The sequence below is a fragment of the Phalacrocorax aristotelis genome, chromosome 8 (genome assembly GCF_949628215.1).
Source record: "Phalacrocorax aristotelis chromosome 8, bGulAri2.1, whole genome shotgun sequence".
Taxonomy (NCBI): domain Eukaryota; kingdom Metazoa; phylum Chordata; class Aves; order Suliformes; family Phalacrocoracidae; genus Phalacrocorax; species Phalacrocorax aristotelis.
Window position 1 is genome coordinate 31926975 of NC_134283.1, and position 26150 is coordinate 31953124.

At 41.3% G+C, this 26150-nt stretch overlaps 2 protein-coding genes across 4 annotated transcripts in view; one reads left to right on the forward strand and one right to left on the reverse strand.

Moving 5' to 3' along the window:
- CTNNA1 (catenin alpha 1) overlaps positions 1-26150 on the forward strand; it is a 120265-nt gene that overhangs the window by 50946 nt on the left and 43169 nt on the right. For all 3 annotated transcript variants that reach the window (XM_075102227.1, XM_075102228.1, XM_075102229.1), the window contains exons 8-9: positions 19629-19709; positions 20560-20712. In XM_075102227.1, the coding sequence (XP_074958328.1) occupies positions 19629-19709; positions 20560-20712 (234 nt within the window). The remainder of the gene's footprint in view (positions 1-19628; positions 19710-20559; positions 20713-26150) is intronic.
- On the reverse strand, positions 7804-11111 carry LRRTM2 (leucine rich repeat transmembrane neuronal 2). Its single transcript, XM_075102230.1, has 2 exons — positions 11079-11111; positions 7804-10744 (listed from the first exon to the last, which is right to left on the reverse strand). The coding sequence occupies exons 1-2, from the start codon at positions 11080-11082 to the stop codon at positions 9198-9200; spliced, it is 1551 nt and encodes a 516-aa protein (XP_074958331.1). The 5' UTR covers positions 11083-11111; the 3' UTR covers positions 7804-9197.

Sequence of the window (26150 nt, forward strand, 5' to 3'; positions counted from 1 at the left end):
TCAGTATAGACTACAGTAACTCGTTGAAAGTATCTTTACTTTTGCTCTGCTCAGGAGCGTAGTGTTGTGTTAGAGATGTAGTACCTGCCAAAGCTTACCATGGGTTTTTTTTTCTGTAGTTCATCCTAATCAAATGTCTAACCTTAGGCTTTTTTTGACGTTTCTGGTGTCTTAGGACTGGATGCTAATTACAGGCAAAAGGCATCTGTCATGTAGTCAAAGCTTTTATTTCCAAATTCCACAGCTGCCATCATGCTAAACTGGTCATCCATAGAGAAGAATATAAAATAGAGAGGGCTTTCTGTTCCTGCCTGCCCTGTGGCTGTTAAATTCTTGAAGGCTTGAACCCTAAAGATATGCACTTGATACCTATAGAGCTTCCAGCGGTCACTAGGAGGTACCAAACTTGGCTGCCTGTACTCCGAGTCTGCCTTGCAGTGCTACCTCAGGTGCTGAGCTACGTGTCTGTCCTACCTGGAAGCAGCCACACAGCTATTTCCACCTTCAGGACTATCTGGAAGGATTGAGGAAGAATTCCTTAACCTTTAAATAATTCCACCAGAATTTCAAGCATGGAGTTAATCCTAAGTCTCTATAGACCATGGTACAACAGATGTTGCTGTTTGTTTGGGGATGGCATGCTTCGGGGCTAGACTCAATAAGTAGTTTCACGTCTTTACTGAAGCATGTTGGCTTATCCTGAGGACAACATAGATGATGCTTTAATATCTCTTGCTCTTTAAATGGGAGGTACATGGTTAGACCTGGGGGCTTGCAGGGTGGCCCACCGCGTGGTTTTCCCAACTTAGTAGTTTGTTCCTGGATTGCATCCTTTGATAGGTGCATGCTGAGGATGTTCGCTGTGTGACTCCCTTCTGGGTCAGGTGAGTCTGTTTGGGTAGCTAAAATTTAACAATCTCTGCTTTGAGTAAGTCAACAAAGCTTGTGAAGTGTCTGTAGCGCAGGGGAACGCGTATGTGATTCCCCATTGTTAACTGTTGTGTGGTGCCTTTATATATGGAAACTCAGTTATAGTCTGTGTCCCTGTCCCCTTTACCGTGTTCTCACTGCTAACAGATTTTTGTCATTATTAGCTTTACTAAGAGCTGTATTAATTTTACAGGTTTTTTTTCTTCTTTGAAAGATGGAAAACTTAATGTGGTATCAGGATTGACACAATCTATTTGAGGGCAGAAATTGATAGTCCCAGTTAACAGCAGCATGTGGCGTTTGAGGCAGAAGTTCTGGGTACATGAATGATTGTTTAGGAATTAGTTAAAGGGAAAAGAGCAAATACATCTTAATAAGAATGCTTACTGTGGGGTTGAGCTGGATTCCGCATTAACACTCACCAATATTTTTAGCTCTTTGCAAACATATAAGTAAAACTACTTTTGCAATAAGCTTTTCTGCAGTATTTTGTACACTTCGTAAAGGATATATCAATAATTTTTGTAGCTATACAGTTGAGAAGTATCTTCGAAGGACCTTTCTACTTGAAATGCATTTCCTGCATTTAGTGCTGTCTTTAATCTCATGTGGTCTCACAAAACCCGTTCTACCTATTAAATATGCAGTAAAGCTGTTCTGTTTGGTAGAAGATTGTATGTTTAAACAGGCGAAGTCATCATTGCTCTTGTATTTTAAGATTTAAAATTCAGCTGAAACACTACCTTCAGATTCAGAGGCATTAGAAAGGATTTTTCAGATTTATTCTCCTGATTATAATACAGAAAATTAATTGCTTTTGACTGTAAAGAATTATGACCCATTCATTATTTAAGAACCTTCTTGATGGATGAACCTTTCCCACTTATTTCATAAAAAGTCTTGAAGTAAGGCTGCTTTTTTAAACTGGTATTAAAGCATAAAACATCTATATCGAACAGTGGATGCACTGCGTACTCTTTAGGCGTAAGGATTGGTGGAAAAGAAAAACAGCATTTTTTTCTGTGTCTGGTTTGCTTGAGTTTTCAACACACAGGTAGCCTGCTGGAGAAAATGGGTAAGTTACTTGAACAGCATTTAAAATAAGTACTTTGGTTTTTTTAAAAAGGTTTACTAGTTTCTTAAGATGTGTTGGTATTAGAGAATACCACTTCAGTTTTGCTTGCCATGTATATTGGAAGTGTGTGTGTGTTGCATACTGCGGAGAAGACCTTGTATTTACCTCAAGATACATTCCTCTCTAGTCGCTGTTCAGCTCCTTGCTGCTGTTTCTTATGCTGTCAATTCAGAAGATCTCAAATGATTTTTATGTATATTTGTCTTTGGTCTCGTCCATTTAGCAGAATAAGAAAGAAGAAAAAGTAAAATTTCTTAGATCTCATTGATTAAAACTGGCAGAAGAACTAAAATAATGTTTTGGTTACCTCTGAGCCCAGAAGTGTTTGCTGAATGCCCTTAGTAGCCAAACTTCTTTAGAGGTTTGCATCACAGAAATAAACGTGAAATTTTGTTAACGATGCAATTCTAGTCAATTTTTTTTGTTTCATAGAATGGTTTAGGTTGGAAGGGACCTTTAGAGGTCATCTAGTCCAACCCCCTGCAGTGAGCAGGGACATCTTCAACTGGATTAGGTTGCTCAAAGCCCCATCCAACCTGACCTTGAATGCTTCTAGGGATGGGGCATCTGCCACCTCTCTGGGCAACCTGTTTCAGTGTTTCACCACCCTCAGCATAAAGGATTTCGTCTAAAATCGCTCCTGGAGCACATGGGTCCTGATGTCAAATACGACAGACAGAGCTATAATTCGTTATAGTACAATTGTTTTCCTAGTATCTTCATGGTAATTAAATTGTTGATTAGGTAACTATGAATTCATAAAGCTTTTTTTCCTTGAGAACAGATTACAGTAAATGTTAACATTAGGGTTTTATGGTGGATGAATACTTGCACTGAATTCTGTCCCTTAGCCTCTGCACTCACCAGAGGAGGGAGTCGGTGCTTTCCCAGATGTGCTGCAATTTTCAGTTCATTTGTGCAGTCCTCTGCGGTCAGATTCTTGAGTCTCAATTTTTTGCAGTTGTCTTAACACAGCCTACACTTAAAAGTAAGTTGCTAGTGATGTTGACACTTGCTTGTTACTAATTGGATTTAAAGGTTTTTGCGCAGTATATTCAGAATACTGTTTTTTCTCTTATGTATCTTACCTTTGTGAAAACAACTGGCTTTACATTTGAGAGATGCTTTTTATCTTAAAATTAGTCTCTTTGAGAGTTCAAGAAAATAGATTTATCATGTGCTGCTTTGAAGTAATTGAAGGATTTGAGAGGCAGTTAGCCAACTGACATTTAAAACTCGAACTTGTTCCAGCCAAACCTTTTGCAAAAAAGTACATGCAGCTAAGGTTTAGTTACTAAAATGACTTTTAGCTGGCAGTTCAGTGCATGTAATCGTCTTGGAACATCCTGAAACTTGTTTTTTGTTCAGCTGTTTTATCAAGGCTTTTGGGTTGCGTCTGTGAACTTGTCACTTCTCTAAATCAGAAATCTTTCTCATGTTATTGAAGCACCATGATTTTGAGTGTTACGTTCGTTGTAGTAGCCCATATAAAGAACAATTCTTGTACAGGGAATGTATTTCTGACACTTTCTAGATGGCTGTAATTCAGAGCTGAAGTGATGTCTTGCTAGCTTGACATATCTAAATGATACAGGTTGTTTGTCATTGCTAAATTCTTGGCAAGGTGGTTTTGTTGGAAATGCCACGCTCCTGGCTGGCACCATGATCAACAGTTGGTCTAACCTGGTGACCCATGGAAAACACCCAGGGTTAGAGCCAGGTTTCAGAAGCCCTGCAGGCAGCCTCTGCTGGATCGTGTAGAGGCTCATGCCAGCACATGAGAGAGGATGCTACTGCCTGTGCTGTTTCTGATGCAGGTACTCACAGGGGTTCAGTCTCAAGGGCTGGGAGTTTGGCTTTGGTTTGGTTTTCACTCCCTCATCTTGCTTGTACAAACAATTTTTGCTAGTCAAGAGACATCTTGTTTTAGAAGAACCCATGCAGACCAGGTCATTTGTTGTAGTAAACCAGAAGATGCTGTATTTGATACAATTATGGCACACGGACTGGCCCAAACCTGGCTTATCTGCTTTGTGTAGTGTCGATGAACTATTAAACTGCAGAGGGTGTAGATCGGTCTTTATGTGTTGTGAAAGAATGAGCCTTTGACACCTCTGTTTGAAAAGGGAGGAAGAAAGAGGCAAATTCCGTGTTCCAGTATACACAATTTTAATAACAAAATTTTTCTGTACACTGCACTTTGTTATACTCCATTACTTACACCCCCTCCCGCCAGAAAGTGGCTCTTGAAACATAATTTAAGTACAATGCATCTAAGACTCCCTTCTTTTTAATCTCTGGTTGCTAAGGTGGTAGAATAGTTCACTCACTAATGTTTTCATCATGGTAAAAAGAAAAATGGGGTGGTTTTGGGGTTTTTTTTTTAGAGGAGTGGTTGAAGGATGGCAGGTACAGCTTTTCATGACTTACACCAGAGGTGCACAAGCTGCATCGTGTTTTGCCCCCTTGGATTGTGCAAGTTTTGCCCTGTCTGAGGCTTGATGATATCATCAAAGCTTCTGTTACCTTTCCCTAGATACCTCTCAAAAGTTCTTTATACAAGATGTGAAATGCTGAATTTCCAGATGATTCTGAAATAATCTTTAAGTATTCTGCTAGCATGATGGCTCAGAAAGCAAAGCCTGGCACTAGTTCTAGCATACAGGACTCTTTGCAGTGGAGAAAGGTGTGGGGAGGGAGGAGCTGCTGCTGTGCAACTGCCTTTGATTTTTTTTTTGTTTGTTTGTTTCCTTGCTTTTTTTTGGGGGAGGAGAAATACTGTATACCCCTCTGAACTTTTAATTTTTATGGAAAACTTCATAAGAAAGACAAAATTCAGCTTCTGGGTAGATTTCATAGGTCTGAACAGATGGATTTTGATAGCTACGCAGATCACAAAATTAAATCAACTTTATTTTCATTAAAGTAGTACAGAAGTTAACTTAGACACATTAAAAACCATCTAGTGCAGATTTCTGGTTTAAAGCCACTGGGTATTTCTGATTTTACATGTTAGCAATAGGCCAGTGTCTTCTAAGGGTGGTAATGGGACATAAGCTCAGATGCTTAGATTTACATGCAGGCTAGGCTCATCACTGAAAAATCAGATTATTTCTGCTTGGGGGAAAAGCAAACAAAACCAAACATTGATACAGTGGCATTAATTATATTTCCGTCTGATAGGAAATGGGAGCTCTGTGCAGAGGAACACTTCAGCCGAAGACTAAACGCTAACCTATTTTACTCTTTATCGAGTAATTTTTAGTTGTGTGCATTTAAACAATGATCTAACGCAGAGCAACTAACGAGAGGGGAACTTGAAAGCATTCAGACCTGTTCCAGTATAATGACTCAAAAATCGAACTTGTGCTGTTCGGTTTGTATTTCACCGATGCAAGGGTGGGAAAGAGGAAAAGCTAGCTGGAGATCAGTGAGGCTGGAGATCATCTCTGGATGGGACAAGGATCTCAAGGGCATTAGAAGAAATTTTTATTTCTAAAAGGCCCTGAACACTTGCATGAGGCTGTGCTTAGAGGTGGTGAAGCACCTATAATGCCACTCAGTATCTGTAGAAACTAAGGCTGTGCAGCAGAGATGGTGTTTGGGGAGAGCAAGTTAACAATCTCTTGTCATTCAGCTTATTCTGAAATACAGTGAATTTAAACCAAGTCATCATGGTTCTTGTTCCATAAAATAAATCAGACACTACTGAGTAATGCAATTATTACAATACTATCCTTGCCTGGAAGAGTCACAAACAATTGAGAATGGAAGACAGTAACTTAAAAAAAAAAAGAAAACCTGGGGAAAAGAAAAAAAACAAAACACAAAAATTAACAGCCTCTGGTTGTGTCCTTGTCTAGAGCGATGGCTTTGCCTGCTGTTTGCTGTCCCTCCTAAGGGAATTCAAGTTCACTTCACTACTAGTGTTTGACATTCTGCGAGTTTTATGATACCTGTTACCCTAAATGTAATGTTTGCGGAATTGCTTTGCTTACGCCTGGAACCTGGCAACAAATGGTTTTGGAAATGGCAGACATAAACCATGGCATTTGGGAGATTGGCTGCGTATTAGCGTGTACAGAGAGTCGAAGTAAAATTGAATGGTACTGTGCTAGGCTGTGTCTGCTGACCTCCTGCTTTGCTGTCTGCAAGCCAAGGCAACACTGCAGGACCAGTGGAAACTGGGGATAATGGTGGGAGAGAGAAGTTGGGCACCTGGGTGTGTTTGCTTTGAGAGACACTGGAACAGTGCTTTAATGCTTGGAAAATCAGTGTGAGTGGCTGGGGTGGAGAGGAGGATTAAATCCAGCATTGCTGGAATATCTGTCTTCCTGGGCATGCTTATAAGCTAGTAAAGATGGAATGGGCTTCTGCGCATAGCTGGGGTGTTGGGAAAGCACCTCCTCAGAAGGAACCTCAGTGCTTCAGTCAAGCGGCCGCTTCTCGTTACTATGTGGAAGACTGACGTGGTACCTTTTAACTGTCTTGCAACAAGGGTTTCTGCTGGGTGTGGAGGAGAGGTGGAATTCCTTCTTGCAAATGCAGCTGAGGACACCAGAGTTCAGTATTGACATCTGATGGTTGATGATAGTGTAGCAAGATTATTTGGCTGCTAATATAATTAATGAGCTCAGTTATAACTTTGTCTCTGCTGGTGTCCTACAGCTGTACATTAAAATAATTCCCAAAAGTGTCTGCTTTCCAGTTGGCCCCAGTGCAGAACATCCTCTTAGCTAACACTAGGTAAGGGAGGTGCACAGGCAGGGGCAGGTTGCTTCTGAGACACTGACACACACTTGCCTGCCCAGTGCAGAGCAAGTCTGGACGTAAGGGAAGAGCTGTGAGCACTTACTCGTGGCAAGGAATGAAGCGAGTCTTTTTACAAGCAGCTAAATACCCTTGGATACCAATACATTTTTGTATTTATCAGCTTAGGTCTGGCCATCTGGCTCACATGAGATTTAATCATACAGAATATTTGTTCTTTGTCCACCTGCCCTGCAGGATTTATTGTGTTCGGTTAAAAGCAGTAATTGATTTCCTAGAACAGGTCTAAGTCAGCTCATCATAGTACAAACAGTTACGAGGGTTCAGAGGTATCTCTGTGGAAAACCATTAAGCTTCACTGAATCTCTTCCATTAAAGTACAGAGACTCAGGAAGTAAATAAAATATTTGTTTTGTAATAAGGGCACTGTATGTAAAATTAAAATGATGCAAATTAGTATCTTTAAAACCAGTAATTGAAAAATCTTTATGTAAAATCTTAACAGAAGTCACACTTATCTTGCTATAATTGCCTTGGACAAATTCATTTCACAGTAAAACATCAAACTGCTGTATAATTGCACCGTAAATACCTCACTAAGTGGTGTAATATAGATATATAAAAGCAGAGTGAAATAGCAAACAGATTTTTATGTAGTGATTTTCCTGTTTAAAAAAGTTTGCAGAATAGTTTAGTACAATACAATTAGCATACTGTAATTACTGATTTGTTCAAGGTATGTGAACGCTGAGGAATTTCTTCATCTGTGTGTGCTGGTAACTGTTTAACACTGCAGCATTGGACACAACACTTTTTCAGTTATACGTACATATCTGTATATATATATAAAAAATTTCTGTCCCTCTGGTCCTTTTAGCTTTGGTTAGAATGTTTACAATATTTGAGCAGTTGACTTAAAAATAATGTAATCCTTTGCAGACCCCCACCCCCACCCCCTGCCCCTGTGGCATCCGAGTACCACTGTCACTGCATAGATCTGCAAATATTTACATATAATTTTATAATATAATATAAATAGCAATATGGTACTTCTGGCTAAAGAAGTCAAATTGCTCCTTAAGAATGAGGTGCATGTGTGTATATATATTTAGATACGATTTTTTAAATGGCATACCAATTTATATTCTGTTCCATATCAAGTAAGAAACAAAACATTTTTCAGTGAACTATTCTATGAACTAATTTTCCTAACTTATCAGAAGGTATGGGTTGGGTTTTTTTGTGGTGGTTTTTTTTATTGAACTGGTAATTACCTTGAATTTCGGAAGAGGAGGACAAGTGAGAGCTTATATTACAGGGGCTAATTCTGTCTCCAGAGAAACCAGTGGAGTTAGTGCATGAAAATAGCTTCCAGTTGAGAGGAAACCTCAGCTGGGGGGGCAGCGGGGGGACAAAGAAAGACTTCTTCCTTCCCTCTTCTCCTCAACCTCCTGGTTGATATTTACTTTTAATTAAGAAAAACTTGCATTAAGGGTATTTACACATGAAAAGGTGTTGAATTGAGCTGATAAGAATTAAATGTACTTAATATTTAGAATCGATCCCATTGTACTGAGCTTTCCTAAATAAGCTACGCTGCATACTTCGTAAGCGCCTGGAGAGTCGTCCTGCTAATTTGTGATCATCCTGCTAATTTGTGACCATGTGAACTGCTCCTTTCTGTATCTGTTGTGAGCTTTAGCAAGGTCCATTTGAGCAAGCCAAACTATGAATGCAGATAGGAAAACTGTATTAAAATAAATTCACCAGTCCCCAATGCACTTAAATCCCACCTAGACCTTCATTGCCCTTTTTTTTGTTTCCCCTCCCCCCCTTTTTTTACTGTACTGAAATTATCAGAGGAGGAAAATCTGCCTCCACGGCTGCCTTTAAAGTCAGTGGAGCCAGCTGGAGTGTTTTGGGATTCTACAGCTGCACTGGAACAAACGGATCGTATGTTCCCCTCACAGATCTCTGTACAGATATCCAGTATCCTTTCCCTTGGACTGCTTTCATTAGAAAAAGTAGAATATGGAGATTTGGGTATAAATGTTTACACGCAGTCATATAATTACATAACATGAAACATTTTACATAGTTTGAGGTGAGCATCTTTTTAGACTCTTAAACATTAGGAGTGCAAGTTTAATGTAATCATTGCTTCTTTAACACTGAAAATATTACGGATTTATTTTTTAAAAAACTTAAAAATACTGCACCACTCCATAAACAATGTTTCCATTAAGTAGCTTGGAAAATTAGGCTTTATGTCAACATTTGTAAAAATTAGAATTTGATGTAGGTCCCCTACAATTTTAAAATATGTTACTTATCTGATTTAATTTTTGATGGCATGTAGTTATTATACTTCACATTCTTTATACGGCAGCTGCTGACACTTGCACTGTCCGTAGCCATTAATGATGATGAAGGGTCCTTCGTGGGTGGGTTCATATTCGTTATAGGGTCCTTGGTCTGATATATTTGCCATGTGCAACCGTGTTTGGGATCGGAGCTGCCTGTGGTTTTGAATCATTGAGCACTGCCTAATTCTTCTTAATGTGGGAGGGCAGCACTTCCTGGAGATGAACACTATAAAAATGATAAAAAAGAAAGAAAACAATAAAGCCATTGTTCCTGTAATTACCCTTTGAGTGAAGATGGCATTGTTTGGCTCAGGGAAATGTTCTTCGGTGGTAACGACCATGCCTGCTGTAGTTGGTATCTCTTTGTCTCCCATATGGAAATGAGAAGAGCTTATTCTTTTTGTGTACTCAGTAGTTGGAACTGTGTAAGTCGTAGCCACAGGCGTAACAATAGTCGATAAATTCCAGCAAAGCTGAAAACCATACACTGCATCCAGAATATCCTCTCCCTGGGTGTGGTCGGGGCTGTGGCAGAGGATGGAGTGCTCCCACCGACCTTGGAAGCCACTCAACCATGTGGCCAAGGCGCAGATCTTTGGGCTGCATTCCCACAGATTGCTGGAGAGGCCCACAGTGGTGAGGGATGTCAGAGAACTTAGGATCTTGGAATCCAGAGTGGTGAGCTTGTTGTTATCCATTAGGAGGGTTTTAAGGTTAGGCATAGTTTCAAAGACGGTTAGGTCGATGGCTTTGATTTCGTTTCCAGTCAAATCGAGCTTTTCTAAGGTGCCCCAGGTCCACTCCATCCCACATGTCAAGTTGCTGATTTTGTTCCACTGCAAGAAGAGCGTGTGCAGGCTGCTCAGCCGGAGGAAGTGAGCAAAATTAATCTTTGTCAGCTGGTTGTGCTCTAGGTGAAGCTCCCTCAGCTTGATTAATCCCGCAAATCCATTGCGAGCCAAACTTCGTAAGCGGTTTGTACTCAAATCCAGGAACTCCAGGCTACGACAGTCCCAGAACAGGCGGACTGGGATGGTCCGCAGGGAGTTGGATCGCAAGTGCAAGGTCTGTAGCTTGCGAAGGCCGTAGAAGAGCTCGGGGTGCAGAGAGGATAACTGATTAAAAGAGAGGTCCAAATTCTGCAGGTTAAGCAGCTGGCTAAAAGTTGTGTTTGGCAAATGAAAGATTTTGTTGGAACTTAAGACTAATTCCTTAAGTTTATACAGTCCTTGAAAAGAATCTTCTCTGACTGTTGCAATTTGATTATGATCTAAGTGAAGCCAAGTAAGTTGACTGAAGCTTGCAAATTGATCCCTTTCAAGTTCAGAAATATAATTGTGCCTCAGTGACAAACCTAGCGAGCCCTTTTCAGTGGTGTTTGGCACTGAGTGAAACCCCTGAGAGTCACAGTAAAAGAGCAGCTTCTCACAGCGACATTTTGGTGGACAAGCCATGCCCAAGGCAGGCAGCATTTTTAAAACCATACTCATTGCATATAGTGCTGCCAGCATACGAGCCCCTAATGGCCACTTGAAATGTAAGCCTGCAGAATATAATTTAGGAAAACAACAAGATAGGATAGCCTTATCAGTATACTTTGAACATCACGATGGAAGATTTCACTGCAGATAACATTGCCATGCATTTCCGACAAGCTAATTCTAAATGCAAGAAACAACTTACTATGATATACAGAATACTTGGATATTACACTTAAGATGAGTCTTTATCTCTATTACGGAGGATTACAGTGTCACAATCGGAAAACATCTTTTTGTAAGGTTCAGTGCAGAAAAATTTGCTTTAGAACCTAACTGCTCCTTTAAAGCACAGCCGGTCATTCATTATACAAGGTATATAGAAACGTAGGAACTTACCCATTCTTTTGAGTACATTGGAGGTTGCATTCAGTCGTAGTTTTAGACTCAACGCAGTGAGTCTGTAAAAGGCTCTAATGTAAGATAGCCTTTGAATAATTTACGGGGTTTAGTGTCCTTTGATATTAGTGCAAAATTGAATCCACGATGCTCTCTTGGAATATTCCTTTTGAAATCACTGGCTTGCTCTCCTCTGACAGGTCCGCAATTTTTAAATCAATGCTTAATACAAGTTTTCATCCTCTGTGGCTGCTCAGCTGTTTAATTGAAGCTCACGTTTCCTTTTTCCACAGCTGTGGCTTCCTTTAGTCCTAACTTGTTGATGGCAGATGGGTGGCTTATTGCTGAGAGAAGCTCCTGTAGTAGCATGAGTGCATTTACTGAAAAGCTTTTCAGGGAAGCGGTACAAGAATGGATTTGCTTATGCGCTGCGACCACACAGGGCTGTATATAGGCTGACGTCACCTGGTGACGTTCCTTTTGTTTGGGTTTTCCAGAAGCTTTGCTGTTTTAAAGCATTGTGGTGCATATTGTGATTGTGCTAAAGACCACTGATAGAGGGGGAAAAAAATCAATGGTAGGAGTCCTTCATCCCCATGATAGAAGAAATAGGAAAGACTTGCACCATGCTGCTTCCCCCCCCCCCCCGCCCCCCAATCTGTGCTGGCTGTATTCAGCTGGCGTTAAAAGCAGTGCAGAGCTGCAGTTGGAAGTGCATTAGTGCTAGCTGCTGCCTGTTTTCTGTTAAATATTGCTGCATAAAAGGAACTTCTAGATGTGAAGTATGGACAGTTTGAACAGGGGATGCTGGTTAGCACCAGCTTTTCGTGGAGGTGAGAGGGATTTGGCAGATTAAAACTACATGTAACAACTGTGTGTGACTGTGGGTCCCTGCAAAAGTGGTAAAGGGAGAGAACAGTCATTTAGATGAAGGTGGTGTGTCAGAAAGTGCAGCATACAGCCCGGGAGCAAAGGACAGGAGTGAATGTTTCAAGCAATGAGGAATATCTGGAAAAAGCAAAGCTTGCAGTAGGGCACAGGAAAAATTTAATTGGAATCCAGCTTGACAGCATGCAGTTATGAAACTAGAAAATCTATTTTTTCCCCCCAAATGGTGGCTTTTGTACTTGCTTTTTCCTCGGGACTGAAATGCAGGAGAAGTAGTTGTGAGGTTGGCATTTTCCATCGGGGCTCAACAGTTTGAAGGCTTCCTTGTGGTCACGGATTACGTTCTGGTGTTGTATGCCCTCCTTTCATGGGGGGCACATAACTTCCATTGGCATCTTGCTGTGGGTTAGGACGAAAACAGTTATCCTGTATGTTTTAGAGTTGCAGAAATTTGCATCTGCAGAAACGGTGACCCTGCAATGGTGTCTGTTACAGCTGAGCCGGTCTCCGGTTGGAGTGTGCATGCACAACATGGAGGAGGCAAGAGTGCTGTCATGGCTGCTTGCTTTAAAAGTTCATTGCCCATCTATCTGGAGCAAACTGTTCTCTGAGGCAGCTGGTTTATGAGGGTAAATGGTAAATGAACAGACTTGATTTAAACTTTTTAGGATTTTTGTGTGCATGTACAAGAAAGCCTTCAGGGCAGCTGCTCTGGCTTTGCCTTGGTGTGGGGGAGTTGGGGGGTGCTAGCTTCTTGCTCCAAGGAACTTGGATGAACTTTTTTATTTTCCCATTGAGATTAAAGCAATAATGAAGCAGAAGGCACTTGAAAATGTTTGCTCTGTAGTGGCGAGGTATCACTTAAAATCTCAAGATATGGGATGAGCTAAGAACAAAGTTCCCATGCTGATGGAGGACGATGATGAATTGTGTCAAAGAAGATTTTAAAGTAAAATGGCCATTTACCTTTGTTAAGCTTTGGTTCCTTATGGTACTTATTTAAACTAAGACTTGATGTTTTCCGCCTTCTGCTCCCTTTTGCTGTCCTGTGGCATAATTGTAATACTGATTGTGACACTGAGAAAGTAAGGTGGGCTGTCCTGTCCAGAGCAGACTGAAGGGAAGTGGAAAGTAAAGGGAAGGAGAAGGTGAATTCCTTAAAAACAAACAAAAAGAAAACTTCAAACCCACCCTAAAACCAAAGTAGAACCAGAAAATCTCCACCCCCGACCTATCAGGAGAGTAACTGTCATTAATGATAAAGCAACTTAGGAAATGCTAGATAAATTTCTTAAATTGCTCTGCCATAGTAAATATTTTCATATTTGCTCTAGAGTGAAAGAAATACATACAGAAAAAATTACATAACCCTATGTAAAGTGTTTCTTCACATTTAATGTTTACGGTACGAAAAGTACAGAAGCTGAAATCCAGCCTTAGCTGTCAGTTGCCAGCTGTCAGAAGGAACTGCTGCACCGAAGTACCTGTGGCTGTGCTTCTCATAGTGGCTCATCTGGTGCAAAATCCTGATTTGAAGTTGATTTGAAAGTTAATATTTTTAAAAAAACTCCAAAGGGTGTAATTACTAGAATGACAATGGCTATAAGTACAAATGTTACTTTTCTCCTGTGGTACCTCTTTTCACTGTTACCAGAAGGCTGAAATTAGGTATCTTTTGGAAACGCTTTGCCTTTTTGCATCAGTATCTGTTGGTAGGTTCCTCCCACATTAAGATGGTGTAATTTGGCACGGAGTTAAGAGTTAATGTTCAGACATGGTAAGTTGCTTCCTTTCTAAAGCTCTCCATTCTTTGGCCCATAACCAAACAAGGGCTATTTAGCACCTTGCCAGCAAGTTTTCTGTTTGGGAAACTGTTAATGTGAACTTTATGGGAGCTTTTCTTAGAAAAATGTGGTTTTATGTGCACTTGTCATGAAATAACAGGTATTACTGAAAGCATTCATCTGATTCTCTTAAGTCTGGAACTCTGTGGTAATATTCATGCTGTTCTTTGGGAGCTGCTTGGGGTGTCAAGGTGTAATAGGCTGGGAATAAACCCCAGCTGTCCGCAAAACTCATGCCATTGCATTTCTCCCGAGACTGAAAACTCGCATGCTGAGGGAAAACCACATACAAGTGCCATCTGGGGACTTCTGCTGGAACGGGCGCTTCAAAGTAACATCCTGAATTGTCACATGCAACAGGGAGAGGATAGATGGCATGTCTGCCCTGGGAATAAGCTTGCTAGGACCAGATAGCTCTCATGGGGGGCTTCTCCCTTACCCCATTCCTCAAGCAGCAAAAGAACTGGTTTTCCTGCTAAATGCATGTACTGGAAAAGTAGAGTTGCACCCTGAGGCTAGCATTGTCATTTAGTTAGGCTGACATCTTGTGGAAGCCTTCCTAGTGTATTAAGAACAACAAATAAGCTAATTTTACTTGATGTAGATGTGGGTGGCATGACTTTCTTGTGCTGTGGGCTTTGAGGGTGGCAATCCCTGGAGTTGCAGGCGAGGCTGGGGCACCTGGGATTTGCAGCCATGCACGTGGTACCATGCAAACAGACAGCTCACCCTTCTGGCTAAGAAATTACTGCAATAATTTTTGCTGGACGTTAGCATATTGGGGATCATGGGAGTTATTTGCTTTTTTTTTGCTTAAAAGATAGCCTTTGTGCTGTGTCAATAAGGCGGTGAGATGGAGATGAGCACAGATGTGTGGCTGTAGTGTTACCATGCACATACTGTCACTCGGATGCGCTGCTGTGGAGCTGAGTTAGCAGTGAGCCCTGAGAAGATGACACATGAGAAAAAGGCATGTCCAAGGTGCTGCACCATTAACAGATGTGTCGAGCTCTTCAGGCTAGCTGCAGAGGTTCTTTGGGCAAGGGCAGTGGGAAGGACAGGACAGGGCACCGTAGGTCCAGTGTCATTTTCTTTCTGGGAGCAAAGGACACTTGTGCTTTGGCATAGCATAGTGACTGCCACCTCTCTGACAGCTCTCTGCATCTGGCACCGGTTGCACATTTTAACTCCTATTTGTACCAGGATGAGTGCAGGAGCCAGCCTTCTCCTCTCTGTGGGCACTGAGGGGAGCGTGAGGTTACTGGGGCTGCAGCCTGGCAGTGGGGAGGGGTGTTGGGGTGGAGCAGCACAGCATGGCAAGCTGTGCAGGATGGGGAGTGCGGGTATCTTTATTCTGATTCAGGTTCTTGTTGAACCCTAGACAATGCCATGTAGCCCCTGTGCTTCAGAGAGCTGTGGGCTTGCCATGGGAGAAACCTTCCTGCCACAAACCACTGTGTAGTCCTGCTTCCTCAATGACCAGACCTCAGATATGAAATTGCTGCTGAAATTCATGTGTCATACCTAGCTGCTTATCCTTCCTGGTCTTGAATCAGCACTATTATGTCTGGAATTTGTTTACAGCCTTGTATCATGGTAGTAGAGGGGTATGGATGGTTATGCTTTGTAGATGTATAATTAGGCTGGGTGTCAAGGCAAAAATGAAGCATGTGACAAACTGAATCTGAGCACTGAATCTCCTGCCTCCCCGTGAAGCATTGCTCAGCGGTGGCGCACTGACGTACAACTGCTTCTGCCACTGCCTGCCCAGGGGAAGGTATGCCAGACACTCATTTTTCACTTATTAAATCACCATCATTAACCACAGTGCTGCCTGTTGCACAAACAACTCAGAAGACAATTCACAGTTTACCTGAAGCAGAAACCTTTCTGCAAACCATCCTTTTTAGGTAATTGCATGGTGGGTAGCAGGCAGGGCAGTGGTGGCTCTTGGTCACACAGCAGTGGCACATCTGGTTCACGTATGGGTGCTGGTCTGGGGAGGAGGGATGCTGGACTCTGCAGGGATAGGTGTGCTGTGAGGGCTGGTGCCAGGCAGGAGGCACCATTTCTCTCAATTGCTCTGTGGTCTTAGCTTACCTAAACTGATGATGAACTATTGAGATTAACAATTAAAGTTTTTTAATGTTTAGCTATAAGAACATGGCTTTGTGAGTAACTCATTGTAATATGTGTGCTGCTGATCCTGGTGACTTTAAGACAGCATTTGCACACTGCCACCACTGTGCTGTTCACCTTACAAATTAGTTGGGGTTAGATTTTAACACCAGTAGCTGTAGGAAGAACTTGGTTCAGGGTTTTTTGTTTTGTTCTGTTTTAATTCAGATGGCAGGCCTACAAAAGGGAATGCTTTGTGACAGAGATGGTGATTCCACTTGCCTCCCTGTATACAAATCCCCTTTCTTTGCTTTAAGCCATTAAAACAAATGCTAGTGGGGGGATAGCTGTGTGAGCTGGAACAGCAAGGATGTGACAGTAAATGCTTGCATTGCTTTCCGAGCAGGGTAGCAATGATGGTGGAAGAGCAGAGATTACGGGTGGTGGGGGAAATGAGCAATTTTTAACACCGATTCTAGCCCCTTTGATAAAGATCTGATTTAATTTAAAGTAAACTTGCACTGTGGCTAAATTTATTATCCATGATCCTGGGCAGAGTTGTGGTATCATACTGCAAAATGACTGACATGGTCAACATGACCCTATTAAATCTACTGCATCTAATAGCTGCTTACTGACTGCAGAGCTTGTGGTTCCCTCAGCAGAGTTTTGTGCTGAATATCTCAAAATCCTATTAGTAATTGGAATATTCAGGATTTGCTATTGTGAGTCCTCCTAATCCTGTGGATAAGAGAATCTGATAGATGGGATGTGTTGTGCTGCCGGATCATTAGTTGGTTTCTCAGTGGAAGTTCAGACTAGAAACAAGGACTAATGTTTTAATAGTAAGGGTAATTGGTTACTGGAACAAATTACCCAGCGGTGCTAAACTGTCACATGGAGCCTCTAAAACATGATTTATTACTTTGAGAGAGGGAGAGACTAGCTCAAACAGGACTTGTTGAGCTGTAGAGTGGAACTAATGGGTTAAAATTCATGAGGCACGTGGGAGCCTGGACAAGGTGACTGTTGTGGTCAAAGATGATCTTCAGCATTTTTGTGTGCCATGGAGGGTTTGTGCAGCTGCAGGCTGTATGGCTCTTCATGTCTTCCAGTGACTGCTGTCCTACTAGCTGCCTCTACTTGGACCTAACTGGGCATAACTGGTCCCACAGTTAGTGTGTTATGTTTCATTTTATGCAAAAAAAGGTCAAGAATCTTTGGGTGAGGGAAACTTGACATCCTTGTCTCCAGGCCAGGACCTTTGTTAGAATTGACTGTGATGATTTAAGATGTTAATGACAACAGGGCCTCTGTAACCACAGAGATGCAGGCGTCCATCGCATTTGTCCTGTTCTGCCCTGCTGCACCAATCCCAACAAAGGAGCTGGGTTAGTAGCCATATGTGCTAAATTGTTAAATTACTGCAGCTAAATTAGCAGGGTGTTTTATGCTGCAACCTTCAGAAAGAAATCCTGTTAATACTTCTGATGAGCTTCTGTACTTCTGAATGCCAACAAGGTAGAAATAAACTGGAGCTGCCTTGTTAAAATCTAATGGGTTTAGATTATACAGCTTTTTCTGTGCTAATATGTGGTGTAGCTTAATAGGAACGGATCAACAGTATGAAATTGGTGCTGCTTAGGCTCTATGCATTGCATGCTATTCAGGGCAATTTACGGAGGACTGGCTGTGGTGTAGTCTCATGAACTGAATGTCCATTAGCGGAAGCCATCTCTTGGTTTTCCTCTCATCCGAAAGGCATCTGGTCCTCGTGCACCAAGGCTGTTCTGGGTTGTGAAGCCAGGGAAAGCAAAGTGGAAATGATGGGTGGACTCGCTTCAAAAGCGTGCTTCTGCTTCGCGTTAAAATGAAATTAGGGGCACCCAGGGAGAAGTAAAATGGCATTTCTTGGAATAGCTGAATGTTTGGCTTTCTACATAATAGATGAGTATATATCTTAGATCCAAAGATATTCCTGGAAAAAAATGCCCACATGTGCTGTGGGTTCAGTAAAATGGTCACATTGCAATAGGTAAACTGGTGTGAAAGCATCAGAAAGAGCAGCTGCAATTGCAGGTTTATGTCTCAGAGCAGGCTTTTAGTTTGTGCCGTGCCAGTTGGCAGGCTTCAGATTTTCGGGTGAACCGCTGGCTGAGAGGAGCACACTGCAGGGCGCAGGCAGCGCCCACCGCCACCAGCATGCTCGGAGCTGCAGCTTGGGACAAAGTGATCACGTTCAGTGCAAGCTGAACAGAGACTTTCTAGCCTAACTGCGTTTGGGTTTTCATGTCCACCAAGTATGGGAACAGCAAACTCTTCAATAAATAAGTAGCATTAATCTTCACTTTATTTACAGACTTCAGCTTTGATTTTTGAATGTGTAGTGAAGAACGGGCCAATGCCGGGTCTGCTGAAGGCTGTGGCATAGTCAGAATGAGCTCCTGGTTTTAATTTCAGTCACTTTTCAGTTACGTTTTGTGATGAGAATCAAATTACTTGATCAGGGAGGTGACAAATCTTCAATAATTCATTCAACTATAATGACTTTACAGCATTCTAATTTCCCCCTCCCCCTGATTTTGTTTAATTTTTCTTTCTGCTGTAGAGTGGACTCCATGTTTTAGATTAAAGGCTGCCCATCCAGGTATTTCAGGCCAGTCTGTTACCTGGAGAACTGATAACTGGCATACCCTCACTTTACTGCTGCTAAATGGTTTTTCTTCTCAACAGGATAATTATATTGATTGTGGCTTAGAACTTCAGAAATTGGATTGTGGTTGCATAAAGTGTGTTTCAAGATTCTAATATAAACTATATTATACAGAAAAAAAACCCTCCTAGCAAAATGAGACCACCGCCACTGTTTCATCTAATACTCCCAACCTGGTACAAATTAGGATATTTTTGACCCAGTGCCTGCTTAAAAAGAGAGAAGCTGCCACTGCTTCTTGGCTCCTTGCCCTCCCTTTAACAACAGGGCTAATGCGAAACTTGCTGTATCGAACCGTGGCGAAATCCAGCTCTCAGCGGGTGGGCCTGCTTGAAATGTTGAATTTCATCTCCAATAAATGTTTTATAAGGATTTTACCTTTAACATAATTGATTTTTGGCTTTTGACTGACTGCTCAAAAGCAGTCTTCTGTGATAGTTAGGTGTGAAGGTGTGTAAAGGACCACTGTTGTATTGGACGCACAGCTCTGTGGACTTCTTGCATGGTGCTTGTACATGCAGGTTGAAGGTGTGAGATGTTTGCTTGCAATCCACTGACCTTGGGTGATCTCTACAGCCAAGGCCACAAAGACGGAGGATCGAAGCAGGGCTGTTCTGGGCTCGATGCAGTGCCCAGCTGTGGTGTGGTTTACTGAGCTGGCAGAAAACAGAAATCTAAAGCTCAGAGGTTGAATATGGTCACTGGCTGATAAGGATCAAAAAGATATCTGGATTTATGAAACCATCTGTTTCTTCTGAAAGATAGCTGACGAGATCTAAAGGTAAAATCTTAAGATTTCAGATGTTCCTGTACTCCCCAAACCAGTCAGGAAGAGTGTGCTTTATCAGGGAGGTGGAGACTTCACTTCTAGTGTGCATAATCACTTTAAAAAGAAAAAAAAAGCTGATAAGGTACTTGACATGAGTAATACTGGGTTTATTTTGAGACCCTGAATACCCATTTACCTCCTTGTCTCTTGTTCTTCAGGCTGGACGCAAAGAAAGAAGTGATGCACTGAACTCTGCAATTGACAAAATGACCAAAAAGACCAGAGACTTGCGTAGACAGGTAATGAAGATATTAAGTTGATATTTGTTGAGAAAAATTAGTACATTCCTGTATGTTTCCCTTCTTTGAAATACGTCATCGGTTGGTTTGTTTCCAGCGGGCAGTGGGCTTGCCAGTTTGTGCTCAGTGAATTAAAAGCTAGAAACTTCCAGTGCCTCCTTCACAAGAAAGCATGGGGTGGAAATGTAATCCCCTGTTAACTGTCTAATAAAAATGCTGGATTCCTAGTAATCCCTGCCTGTGGTGAGAGAAATTTAAAAAAAAAAACCAGAGGAAAAAACCCCAACCAAGCAAACAACAATAAAAAAACTACACCACACCCTCACATTTTCTGGATTTCGACCATAATCAGGTATGTTTTATAATTCTGATAGTATTCATCTCAGAGAGCTGATTTTCTTTGAGGACTGTATTTATGTAACATGAATTACTTGTTTGTTTAGTTTTCAAAGCACTATATTCCCCTTTTCAAGTAAACGTGAATATGGATCAAGTTTGTTGAAAAATGTTTTTGTTCTAGTAGAAAAATAAAGTTAAATCAGTATTTTGTTTAATCAGCTGAGGGAAAGCAGCAAATTTACTCAGACAAAACCAATATGAGCTGCTAAATCAATATTTGTGGCCAAACTGGTGACTTGCACTTACATAACTAATCCAGTTTTTTAAGTAGATTTAATTTAAATTGAAGCAAAAAGTGTATAGGCAAGACTTAGTGCAGGGAAAGCCTTGACCACACAAAGGAAAATGGATCAATGACAAAGCTACTTAAGCTTTACGTATTAATACAATAGAAAGAAAACAGCAGTGGAACAATACTGAAAGATGTCTCATTCTTCTGTTTTTATTTTAGCTCCGCAAAGCTGTTATGGACCACGTATCAGACTCTTTCCTGGAAACAAATGTTCCTCTTTTAGTGTTGATTGAAGCTGCCAAGAACGGGAACGAAAAAGAAGTTAAAGAATATGCCCAGGTTTTCCGTGAACATGCCAACAAATTGATTGAGGTAAGATGGTACAAATTAAAATTACATTATCACTAGTTGAATTAAAGCAAGACTAGGCAAAACACATTTTTCAATTTTGTTGAAACAAATTGCAAATTCTGTAATAAATTAGCATCTAAAACTTTAATTAATTTAAAGACAATATTTAAATAATTTAAAATGTAAGTTTATCAAAAAGCAGCAGCTACTATACGTAGCTGTTGCAGTTTAACCCTAGCCAGCAACTAAGCACCACGCAGCTGCTTGCTCAGTCCCCCCCAGGGGGGAGAATTAGAAGGGTAAAAGTGAGAAAACTCATGGTTGAGATAAAGACAGTTTAAGATGTAAAGCAAAAGCTGTGTGTGCAGTCAAAGCAAAACAAGGAATTCATTCACTCCTTCCCATCAGCAGGCAGGTGTTCAGCCATCGCCAGAAAAGCAGGGCTCCATGACATGTAGGGGTGACTTGGGAAGGCAAACGCCATCACTCCCAACGTGCCTCCTTTCCTCCTCCTTCCCCCAGCTCTATAAACTGAGCATGACGCCATATGGTGTGGGACATCCCTGGGGTCAGTTGGGGTCAGCTGTCCTGGCTGTGTCCCCTCCCAACCCCTTGTGCCCCCCCAGCCCCTCACTGGTGGGGTGGGGTGAGGGGCAGGAAAGGCCTTGGCTCTGTGTAAGCCCTGCTCAGCAGGAATGAAAACATCTCTGGGTTGTCAACACTGTTTTCAGCATAAATCCAAAACAGCCCCATGCTAGCTACCATGAAGAAAATTAACCCTATCCCAGCCAAAACCAGCACAACAGCCCATTTAGTTTTGGATATCATACACTGAATATATTACGCTGTTACCATCTCCCGTTAACAAATCAAGTAAAGGTGATATGGAGTAAGGAAGACTGTGGCATGTCTGTCTTGCTGTACAATTTGACCTTGAAGCATGGAGGCTTTTCTTTCCAGCAAAATACCAGTGAATATAAACAGCCCTTTTATGTGAAGACTTTTAGAATTAAAGCCTCCTTATGCGTGTGTAAAGAGCAAGCAATGGACAAACAGAAAATGCGTAGTAACAAAACTGATTTCTGCCATCTTTTTCTAATAAAACTCCAAAGGCTTTCAAACTGATGTTACTCCAGACCAAAGCTAGTCTGTGGGCAGATCGGCTTACATGGGACTGGCCTGTCTTAACTAAAATGCATTAAAAATCATGACTCTACTAATAAATGTGATAGTTTTTCAATAGGTAGTGCATTTTCAAAGAGCAACATAAGTTCATACCCTGTATTCATAGATAGATCTTGGTAACCTTGTCCTTTTCCCAATGTTTTTGCGTGAGAGTTTTGTGCCTGCTGATGGTAAATGCCAAGGAGCAAACATCTATAAGCATTGTTGAAGAAACGTGCCACTAGAAATAAACTTCATAAACTCCTCCTGTGTGCTTCAGTACACTGAGGCATCATCTGGCTCGTGTGCTTAACCTCAGCAGCTACCTGGGAACAGTCAGATACTGGTTAATGTTTTTTTGCTCTCTTGGTATTGCTGTGTTTGATAATTTAGTCCATGTGTCTCCTAGGCTCATTGGGAATACTTTCAACACAACTTGACAGATTTAAATTACTCAAGAATAAGACTTATCAAACATCAGTGAAAGCAGTTTCTGACTCTAGCTCGATATATTTTTCTCACTTTTTTTAAAGCCTTAGGGGCTCTGAGCATAGTGCACAACTGCCCCCATAGTCTGGGGTGTGTCAAGTTAGTCCAGCTCTTCAGAGTTGCTGTCTAAGCAGTGAAAATCTCTAATTCTTGAAAGGTATCTGTACTTTGATTTTGGCCTGCCACATTTCAGTGTAAATGCTTCATATAGCTTAAAAGTTATTTTATTCTGAATTTTAAGTAACTCACATTGTTCAACAAAACAGCAGGTGGAAGACGGTGCTGCTGTGCCCCTGGCTTGGCAGCAAGATACAGCAATGCCACATGCAGTAGTGGGAACACTTTGAAGCAGGTTTTGTCTAAAGCTTCCCTTCTTCATGTTGAAAATCTAATTTATCTAGAGAATTATTTTTAGGGCTTGTTTACAGGAAAAGTTGACTGGCATAACGACAGCAGTGCCTATCTTGCTGTAGTTCTGCCACCTCTTTCAGTTGGATGTGTGGTGTCCACACATGGAGTTTATCAGCATAATTACAAAGGAGTAATTGCGCTGCTCCGTCTGCAAGCTTCCCTCCTGCTCTTGCTAGGTGAGCCCTTATTCCCTGCTCCTTCAGAATACGTGTGCTGTCTGAAAAGCAACGGGTGGCTGTCCTCACTGGCATGTAAGAGCAATTTTTTTTACTGACCTTACCTTGTGTGCGAAATGCCAAGCTGCAAATGGATTTTACAGAACCTCTATTCAGCCAAACACTCTGTCTTTCAAGAAAGACTGTTCCCCTGAAAGTATGCATTAAACAATATTTCTGAGTGGCATCAAAAGGTTCTGCTAAAATGATATGCTGCTGCAACAACTTTTTGAAGGCTCGCTTATTGCTTTTTCTGTCTAAAATGTAACCATAGCTATAGAGTAATATGATCTAGATGGCTTATAAACCTCTTCCATGAATGTAGATGGATTAATATATACGCTTAGCTTTGACAGAACGGGAATAGTGCTCCTGCAGAGCCCTTGTCTCGAGGGGATAGAGAGCCACTGTGGTGTCGTATGCGATGTCAAATTTACTGTGAAGGAAGACAGGTTGGGGTGGGTTGCACTTACAATGTCTTGTTGTGTCTCTGCCGGAATGGAGAAGGATGTTTGCAAGTTCGCGAGTTCCCATATGATTCTGCTCTTGGGCAGAAAATACAACTGCAGGTACCTGGAGAAACAATAAAAGATTGTGTAAGAGCAGAACAGAAGATGATCCACTTGGTGAGATGAGAAGTGATTTGCTTCCACCTGTTTTCAGTGGAAGATAAGTGTGCTGGGGAGTTTATCATAACTATCCTCAGAAATGCTGCTGAGTGACTCAAGACATCAAATGTGACAAAACAGCTGCAGTGCAGAATGGAGCTGTGTTGTGTATCACACTGTGATTGACAGGCTCCTGTGTTTTAGACGTAGAAGAGAGTGTGTCCTTTCCTTTAATGCTAAGTGATGGGAAGAAATGGACATAAGAGACTTGCTCTGCTCTAGTTAACTCGACAGAACCCCATCTGATTTAGTGAGAAGTTTTGCACCTTGGATTTATACCCCTTTGTCCTGTGACCTGGAGGAGTCAATGCTGCTCTCCTGGTGGACCAGCCACTAGAGGGGACTGAAATTTTTTTGTTTGTGGACACTAAACTGTTGCAGGTGTTGCCTAGATAGGAGGAGTGACAATGCTCGTTCTGCCCTGGGTTAGCATGGGGAGTTCTTGCTCCTGCAGTGCAGAGGTGTTTACAGGCCCTCCAAATAGCTGTAAAGAGTTGAAAGCACATGATTTGGGTAATTTTACTTTGAAATGTTCGCTTCTTGGCAGCAGAGCACTGTCTGCTTTGTGGTTCCTAAAGCCCGGGCAGCCAAATTTGACGAAAAAGGTGCAGTAACCACAAAAATCTGATTTGCCTGCTGGGTCTGTATCTTCTAGAGAAACCATACCAAAGCCATGTCTCAAAGGACTTCCATCTAATTTGTTTCTCACATAGTAAAATACTAGCCCCCTTATCCTGCCTTTTGAAAACTGAATAACAGTAAAATAGTAAAATGAGACTTGTCTCAGTTGAGTAATACGTTTCAAAGATAGCTTTCAAAATTGCTCTGTACTAACAGTCCATTAACTAGCTAGCAGTCTGCCTGAATTTTGTTAAAGGAGTTTAATTCAGGAATTGAGAAACCAATTTAAATGCAGCACACAAGAATAACAGAAGAGATGGCATTTCAGGAACCAGTGTAAGAGAAAGTTAAATTCGTTTGTAAACTATGAAAGTCATCTTAATTTACAGATTGAAAGTACTTGTGTTCCAGCGGTTTTTACGATGCTGGGTAAAGTAGCCTTGGCTCTTCAACCTGTAACTTTGCTCTTGAGGAAAGACAGCTTGGCATTGGCATCGTTAGATTTAGTGTTCCTCCCTAGAAGAAACTAGGCTGTCCTGCAACTTGGTGCTCATTTTTAATGATTGCTCTTAGTACCACACTGATTTTTTTGTTTGTCCCTGTCTGAGGTGTGCTTCTGCACAAGATGCCTTCGTTCCGCTCCCTGTAGTCACTGCAGTGACACTTCTGCCTATTCTCTGAAAAGTGAAAAAGCCATAAATGTTAAGCAACTTCTGTTACACTATTGAATGCTTTAGAAAAATAAGTTAGGTTGTCAATTTGTCACTTCTATACTGTGTAGTTTTAATGGAAAAGTTAAAGACAGTAGGAAACTGGATAGTTAAGAGGTAGATGAGGACAGCGTCCAGGTTAAAGTCTTCCAATAGTTTGCTTGTTGAAGAATATTTTGGAAAGGGAGAGTTTGTAATTCCTTAAAAACAGCAAACAATCTCATCTTATTCTGGAACTCAGTACCCCTGTGTCAAATGTTTTTCTCAAATATAATTTTAAGTCTTTCTGAGAGAAACTTTGGTAAGATCAGGGAGGCGAAAGCTCTCAATGATATTTCATAAGCGTCACTTTTTTTCCCAAATTGCTTTAATTTATCTGAAAAGACTGCTCTGTGCCTTTTTTATGCACTTTAATACACTGGGTTGATCTTGCATATGGAGAGATGATTTTCTCATCTTCAGTGAAAACCCATGAACAGATGCAGACTGCAAATTTATTTGCTTGGAAAGAATAACATTTGGGCACTTGCAACTCCATGAGCTATCCATAGCCTCTCACTCTGACATTTTCGCCTTCTGTTGCCCTAACTGTCTAGCCCAATGTCCTAGAGTAATTCTTCAGACCTCAGTTTAAAAATACCCCTCTCCAAAAGCCCAAAGCCTTGCACATTTGCAACATTTTTATTACACTTTATCCTGATTTGCCCATACTCGCAGCCTATATACATTCCTCAGAGAGTCTAACAGCTGCAGGTTTTTTACATGTGAAAGGCTTTTAAAAAAAAAATGAAGTAGGTAAAACATAGCTTGGTTTTAAAATAATAGCTAGCTTTTGGACTTCAGACACAGCAAAGGTTTTGAAAAACTGAGGCTTGCCTATCCTTTGTCCGTGGACATAGCTAGTTACCTTTGTGGTAAAGGTATGCACTTAGTGTTTGTGCATCTTACACGTTTGTTAGAAATGACCCATGGAATGGAAGTGTCCAGCAGATCTAGAAATAAGTCTGGTCTCACAAGATTATCCTTTGTGTCTATTAGCCACTTGATTTCCCAAGTTTATACAAAGCTTATAAAACCAGCATATTTGGAGGTTGGAGTAAATTGGGTTTGCTCATTTTTAAATATTCTTTCTTCATACTTGCCATCAAAGGTATGTAGCCGTACTGAAAGACAGAGATTAT